Raw genomic sequence first — 8089 nt, 5'->3', positions numbered from 1 at the left:
TGGTTGTGACCGAGTCACATAAAAGCAGGCACTAAATGTCAAAACCTTTTATTGTCACAAGAAAATTTTATCTTTCCTAACCCTAATCTTCCAGCAGCAGGGCAACCAAAGTGTTTCAAAGCAAGGTAGAAAACTTAAAAGTTGTAGACCTCTAGTAAAATTGCTACCATTCTTTAATAAACAGGGGTAAAAATTTCAAAATGTACTGAAGGCTGTAAAAGATGGTTGTGAACAAAGACTCCGGCTAGAATAAACTCTCTAGTCTCCCTACTCCTTAACTTGTTTTAGAATGCTATGATCACGAAAATAGAAAAAGAAAATTTTGCTAAAAATTGTATTCTTCTCTAAAAGTGAGCCACTGAGTTTAAAATTCTCTAACACATTTGTGGAAACTTCATTTTTTTTTGTTTGAGATTTATTTGAATGAGCTGTTATGATTGGAGACATGAGAATTTCAGATTAATGTTTTGCAGCCAGAAAAAAAAAACCCTCTGGAAAGCTGGCAAGTGTTCGTAAGTCAGCCTCAGAATTATGTAGGTTGAAGGCTCCCCAGTGGACAGAGTGAATATATAAGAGAGAAAGCAGAGGTCTGGTGCAGTTGCATCTCAGAGGCTGGGGATGGAAGGAGTGCAGAACTGAAAGCTTTCTTCAGCCTGCATTTTTTAAGGTAAGTCAAAACAATTTATACATGCTTGAGTTGGGAAGGAGAACATACAGCATTAAAAACTGTTGGTGTGTGTGGACAAACGTTTTCTTTTTCCTGTATTTTAACACTGCAGTTTGCAGAACGCCTTAATTCTTTAACTGCTATTTCTCTTACAGGAGTGCGTGTGGGAGCTAAGGAAACTGATTTATGATAAGTGCTTTAAACACTGGCAACTAGTAAGTGTTTAGTGGATTTCTTTTTGATTCTTTCATGTTAATTTGGAAGGTCATACAAAAGAACGGGTGTTTGACAAAAATGCCAGTTTGCGGGTTCTTAGGACGTACTCTAGTGGTTACATTCTCAGTTGAGTATTTGCTTGTATGTACTTTGAAATTATCTGCTGTAATAATTTTTCTCTTTGTTTATTTATATTTAGTTTTCTTTTGTTTCAAAGTAATATGGCTAGTTAAAAGAGGAAAAAAAAACACCCCTCATACCTGAACACTATCGTTAATGCTGAAATGATTATTTTGTTCTGTTAACTGAAAAGATGGCAAAGAAAAAAAATGGTAAGACTATATTATAATTAGTCACTGATGCTCAATTCTGATTTAACTGAGCAACCAAAACCATATCTATTTGACCCTGACTCAGGTTTGGTTGTTTTGTTTTATTTTTCTTCTTATTCAAGTGAAAATGGATTTGTTTCTTATGAAATAGATCAGATTTAAATATCCATATTGAAACCCAGCATTCACTATTAAAATTTTGAGGTAAAGCCTTTAGGAAATGCATCTATAGCCATGTGTTCTTCTTGTTATCATGAAAGCAAGGGGAAAGTAAATAAATAGAGGCTTTTCAATTAGCAAACATTGACCCTGACCCTCTATCCCAACATACTTTTTCTGTATATTCTTTCAGTTCTCTGTACACTTAAATTATTTTTTCCTATGGCTTGTGTTACCCATATTTCCCATAGCTGTAACAATTTGTATATAATAAGTTACTTCACTAAAGCATTAAGCAGCGGGCAGTAGTAGTGAGATTTCTAGAAAGCACACCAATGGAGAAATATGCCTCCTTTTTTGTTGTCTTTGGGCTTCTTCTTATTTGTCTCATACAACTCCTACCCTGACTAACTTTTAAGATGTTAATTTGTCTCTCAACTTTTCAAAGGCATGAGAGGAGAGAAAGACAAAAAGTTTTGTTCAGAATTTTCAGTCTAATACTACAGAGGAAATGTTTTTTCCCCCAAGAGGTAGTAGTCATTCCTATTTGTCAGGCATGGTGTTATTTTATAATGTTTTCTACAACTACTTACATTATTTTGGCCTTTGACAAATTTTCATAATGCTTATGATTCAAATATCCCTCAGGCTTTGGATGTGCATTAAGTGTTCTATTTTTCTCCTCCAGATAAGGCATAAGAATTAGGAGTCGCTGACAATTCAATATGAAGGACAACTTCAGTTTTGCCGCCACCAGCAGAAACATCACCAGCAGCCTTCCTTTTGATAGTCTCAACATATCTGGCACCAATGAGTCTGCCTCTAACTGCTCGCACAAACCGTCAGATAAGCATTTGGAAGCAATTCCTGTTCTCTACTATCTTATTTTTGTCATTGGGTTTGCTGTTAATATTGTTGTAGTCTCACTGTTTTGTTGTCAAAAGGGCCCTAAAAAGGTTTCCAGCATTTACATCTTCAATCTGGCTGTGGCTGACTTACTTCTTTTGGCTACCCTTCCTCTCTGGGCATCTTATTACTCTTACAGATATGACTGGCTCTTTGGACCTGTAATGTGCAAAGTGTTTGGTTCTTTTCTGACCCTGAACATGTTTGCCAGCATTTTTTTCATTACCTGCATGAGTGTTGACAGGTACCAATCGGTTATCTACCCTTTTCTGTCTCAAAGAAGGAATCCCTGGCAAGCATCTTACGTAGTTCCCCTTGTGTGGTGTATGGCCTGTCTGTCCTCATTGCCAACATTTTATTTCCGAGATGTCAGAACCATTGAATACTTAGGCGTGAATGCTTGTGTTATGGCTTTCCCACCTGAGAAATATGCCCAGTGGTCTGCAGGGATTGCCTTAATGAAAAATATTCTTGGTTTTATTATTCCTCTAATATTCATAGCAACGTGTTACTTTGGAATCAGAAAACACCTGCTGAAGACTAATAGCTATGGGAAGAACAGAATAACCCGTGACCAAGTCTTGAAGATGGCAGCTGCTGTTGTGTTGGCGTTCATCATTTGCTGGCTTCCCTTCCACGTTCTGACCTTCCTGGATGCTCTGGCCTGGATGGGTATCATTAATAGCTGTGGAGTTATAGCAGTCATTGACCTGGCACTTCCTTTTGCCATCCTCCTGGGATTCACCAACAGCTGTGTTAATCCCTTTCTGTATTGTTTTGTTGGAAACCGCTTCCAACAGAAGCTGCGCAGTGTGTTCAGGGTTCCCATTACTTGGCTCCAGGGCAAGAGAGAGACTATGTCTTGCCGTAAAAGCAGTTCTCTTAGAGAAATGGACACTTTTGTGTCTTAAATCGGCTAATGGGATGCATGTAATTAGCTTAGCTATTCATTTGGAGGCCCACACAAATCATCTATAAGTGGCATCAATTTCTTTGCCTTATCTAATCTTTACTTACTCCCCCAGAACAGGAGATCAAGTATAACTGTAAATTTTTATACTCCACCAACTTTCAGTGATTGTGCCTTATTTTTCTGGTCCTTTGGCACAAGATTATCATGGGTGAGCTATATCTATAATCTAGAAGTAATTGGGGGAGCTATCTCAACTATAATCAATAACAAAATATGAGTGGTGATTTGGAGTTTCAGATTTCTCCCTGGAAAATGCTGGCATTTCTTAGTGGAGTTTTATGTCCATTTTCATCAGATTTTTTCTTTCTCCTTGAACAAGGGCCAGTTTTAACTTCTTACATTGTTCACCATACAATATAGCATGAGAGGTGAGCACTAAGTTTAGCATGATATTCTTTTCTATATATTCCTTAGGTTGGTAGTGGTTTATTCAGTCTCTCGTTGTATGGTTTCCCCTTTAAAAAAAAAACTGTACGTTGTGTTTCTTTTCCATTTCACTTGAATATAGCTCTGTACTTACTGAGTAGGTCTAAGAACATAGATTCAATTACATGTATGTGGTTTAGCTTATTCTTGCAGTTTTAGAAAGTACAACACTTAGTAAAACAACTGCAATGAAAAAATACTTATTACTTACTAAACTGAATATATCTTTTGAAAACTTTTAATCCATTTTGACTATTGTTTAAGGCGTCCTATTCTCTTCTGATGGTTTTTGAATTCAACAAAACACTGTGTATTGTTACACTATGTAAAGGTCACTTTTTACATTTTTAACCTTTTGAATTGTGGTGCTTTGATATATTCAATGGTGACTTGAGTTTAATTATTCATGCTTTTGTTCTGGGCCGCGTCCCAAAATATCTCTTTGACCCTGAAAATGAGAGGATTCTTTAATTCTTTAACTTTATAATAAATTGAAACCTGGCATGGGAAAAGGTTATGTCAGAATGGAATTTTGATGCCTTCTTGGGGACAAAGAGACCCAGCACATGGTAAGTTTGGTGTCCTACAAGGAACTTGTCAGAACAAAGCCCCCCACGCCCCCCATGGAGTAGTTTGAACCTGCATCTCTGGGCATAGTTCCAGATGTATAATAGTCTGTGAAGGCAATTGAAATCAAGCACAGATCCACAGAGCTCATTCTCAACATGAGTACATGTCTTACATTACAGGAATTTATTACCTGAAAGTGAGTTATCTGAAGTTTACTCAAATTTGAGAATGAATATTAATTCAGAAGTTTCGAATTTCATTCTCTGGCTGCCCGATATCATTTCATGTTACCTGACTAATGCTGGCCTATGAGGTAGATTTAAAGTTATGGGCACTTCACATTTCTGTTAGATTCCAGGCTTTTAGGTTGAAGAATCCTCTCACACCCCTTCCTGGAAAAACCCTGATTTCATGTAATCATATTCCTTCAGAAAAAAACCAAATAGCTCAATGTATAATCAGTTATGACTTTGTGTTTTAAGTAATTTTACACAACATCCTATAAAAATAAAATCATTATTGGGAGACCATGTGTGCTTATTTTTTTTTAACTGTCTCCAGGTGTAGACTCTTACTTTCTCTTAGTATCCTCCAGCAAATCCCCATTCATACTTCTTAGTTTCAGCTTTCATCATTACTCATTCAGGTCAACACCAGACAGGCATATGGAAAAGGGATGTCGGAAATGAATTCTGATACCTCCTGGGAGTTCCAATGACAAATGTGGTGTCAACCAAGCAAACTGTCAGGCCCAGCAGGGCAATGTGGGCTTTAGCATATAAACTATTTCTTGTCAACATTCAGCCCATGTTATTTTCTCTTCCCCAATCCTATTACATATCCTCCCCCCATCGGTACTTCCCTTAATCCTTTTTGGGATTTTTAAAGACTGGTTTCTAGGGCTGAGGAGATGGCTCAGATGTTAAGAGCACTGGCTTCTCTTCCCGAGGATCCAGGTTCAATCATCAGCACCCACATGGCAGCTCACAAGGGTCTGTAACTCCAGTTCCAGGGGATCTGGTACTCTCTTCTGGCCTCCACGGGTACCAGTCACACACATGGTGCACAGACACACTTGCAGGCAGAACACTTACACGAATGAAATAAAATAATAGTAACAACAGCAACAACAACAACAAAATCCTGGCTTCTGCTTCCATAGGAGGCCAGTAGTAAAGCCCAAGGTGCATTTTCCTCATTTTTCTGAGAATAAGAAATGTCAGTTGAAGAGATAATGAAAGAATATGTGAATTCTGAGAGAAGGTATGTTTATGGGTGCAAACATCCCCTTCCCTCTTTGAAAATATAAATGTCAGGTAACCTTTTGAGACCATATGAAAAATGTATTCTTCCCATTTGGCCCTTTATCAAGATTTTACTTATGAAGTGAACTTTGTTTGGCCGGTGTTGTTTTGTATGCATTATCCCATTTTGTCCTCATGATTCAGGCATTCTCATGTTACAAATAAGAAACGGAGATGTAGGTCAGCCCTAACTGCTATCTAAAACAGAACAAGTGGGCAACCCCAGAGAAGTATTTTGTGTCTTCAATATCAGTCCCAAGCTATCAAACAAGTATTTCAGAGACACTCATATGTAGTCTTTCAACCTTTTTCCCAACCTTAACTGATTCAAGAGTTTCTAGGCAGGTGATGTATTTGCACTCAAGAAGAAAATTGAGGCCCTCTAGATAAGTGAGACAGTTGATTAGCTTGAACTGTTTGGGAGGCCCCCAGGCAGTGGGACCAGGACCTGTCCTTAGTGCATAAGCTGGCTTTTTGGAGCCTGGGGCCTATGCAGGGACACTTTGCTCAGCCTAGGTGAAGGGAGGAGGGGACTGGACCTGCTTCAACTGAATCTACTAGGCCAAGCTGAATCCGCAGGGGAGACCTTGCCCTGGAGGAGATGGGAATGGGGGGACGATTGGGGGTGAAGGCTGGGGGGTGGGAGGAGGGAGGACAGGGGAATCCATGGCTGATATGTAAAATTAAATTAATTATAAAATAAAAAAGAAGAAAATTGAGGAGGTAGCTAGATAAGACTCTCTCCCTTGTTCTTTAGTGCTTTCATCTTGTGCCATAGGCCTCACAGATCCACATGGAGTAAGCAGTGTGTTATACATAAAGCAAGGCCGGATTCTTAAACATTTCTTTTAAGGAACAAATATGTTGATCTGAAGTTTATCTCTGATATGAGATTACCTGGGGTTATCAGAGATGTTTCTTGCAACTTACAGAAAATACATTTTTATTATGAAAGAGAAATACAAATTCCAAATAGTGTTGGCCTAAATCAAATCAACTAAATAGCATCCTTAAAAAAATGTTCTCATCTGTTTGAATCCTGCTTCCAAATGTGAAGGTAAGCCTATTCGAGTCTGACTCTTTTTGTCATAGGGATCCGATCTGGTGGCCTCACTTCTCAACAAAGGAGAGCAGCAAACTTGACATGATAAATGAATGCACAGGGGCACTGGAGTAAAGAAGGACTGGAACAAAGAGTAAAATATATTTAGTTATTTTGCTGATTTCCGGGTAAACTGTATTAGCACTGATAATTTATACATCCAACAGAAATTCATTAAGTTGCCACTGAAACCTTAGCAGTGCCTCAGAGCTGAACTGACAAGCTCACTTGTGTATACAGACATATAAAAGCTTAGCCTCTTTGAAAAGAAACATTTTTCTTTTTTCCCCCCGGGATGAGAAATTCTTTCTAAAATGTGTTCCTTATTATAAAGTCAGTACTTTTTGAACATTTTAACTATTTAAAATTAGTCACATAGATAATCACCACTAACAACATGATGAAGATTATTGTAGATAAAATATTGCACACATACACATTTTTTTCTTTTAGTGTATTCTGTACCAATACAGACCAATGTCATTCATCACACTATGTAATAGTGATTTAATATTTTAAATATTTTGACCCTGTACTTCCATCTCTTTTACTAGACAGTTTTCTTCCCCCATTCAGTTCTTCTCCTTTATAAGGTCCTAAAGCATCAGGGCTTTAAGAAATCCATGAGACCATACCTGATTACAGCTGCTCAATGAAGGAAAGTGTTGGGAAATATAATTTTATTGGTTGGCTGTTATTATGAAATTTTATGCATTATATAATATTTATATATTATATATACATATTTGTATATTTTATATATAATATAAATATATTATGTAATATAAATTTATATCATTTTGTATATTGATAAATATGAATAATTTTATTAATGTGTTGCTGCTGCTACATTCTTTTGCAATAGGTCCACACGAGATTAGATGGCTCTGTATTTTGGTACAGACTACTTCTCTTCTCCACTTAAGCAGCTTGGAAGTGATATATGTATGAGACACCTGAAAAGAATGTAAGAAAAAGAAAAGGCCTTCCTTTTCTTTCTCTTATAACAAAAGGACATATTTACAACTGATGTATGCCATAATTGATGTGGACTAAAACGTTTATTTCTTTAAGCACATCCATGTAGCCAGTAACAAATAGCTGAACTCCAGAAGGAGGGACATACCATACCAAATACCAGTTTTCTCCTTTTAAGAAACCTCTCTAAGCAACCAGAGTTACATTTTAAACTTATTCTCAATACGTAGAAGTATCCCAGATTAACGGTAATGTGGCTAATGTTGCCCTTTAAAAACATTTTTGGTGTTCTGCCTTCATGATACCTGTGCACCACTTGCATGTCGGGTGCCCACAGGGGACAGAAGATGTTGGATCCCATGAGACTGAAACTCCAGGCAGTTTGGAGCCACCATGAGAGTGCTAAATTTCAAACTACAGTGCCCTGGAAGAGTAGCCAGTATTCTTTCCTGTTGA

General features: G+C 37.5%; 1 protein-coding gene across 1 annotated transcript; it reads left to right on the top strand.

Annotated features, from left to right (window-relative positions):
• The first annotated feature begins 567 nt into the window (after positions 1 to 567).
• Agtr2 (angiotensin II receptor type 2) lies at positions 568 to 4774 on the top strand. The gene is made up of 3 exons (XM_006995001.3): positions 568 to 667; positions 823 to 882; positions 2063 to 4774. Exon 3 carries the CDS (start codon positions 2100 to 2102, stop codon positions 3189 to 3191), a length of 1092 nt encoding a protein of 363 aa, XP_006995063.1. The 5' UTR covers positions 568 to 667; positions 823 to 882; positions 2063 to 2099; the 3' UTR covers positions 3192 to 4774.
• The last annotated feature ends 3315 nt before the right edge of the window (positions 4775 to 8089 follow it).

Source organism: Peromyscus maniculatus, chromosome X, assembly GCF_049852395.1.
Source record: "Peromyscus maniculatus bairdii isolate BWxNUB_F1_BW_parent chromosome X, HU_Pman_BW_mat_3.1, whole genome shotgun sequence".
In the NCBI taxonomy this organism is placed as follows: Eukaryota; Metazoa; Chordata; class Mammalia; order Rodentia; family Cricetidae; genus Peromyscus; species Peromyscus maniculatus.
Note: the sequence above shows the minus strand (reverse complement) of the source record. Positions and strands in the feature narration are given on the sequence as shown.

Bases quoted from the DNA above. Each gene is read 5' to 3' on its own strand.
- Agtr2 (XM_006995001.3), top strand. From the start codon at position 2,100: ATGAAGGACAACTTCAGTTTTGCCGCCACCAGCAGAAACATCACCAGC.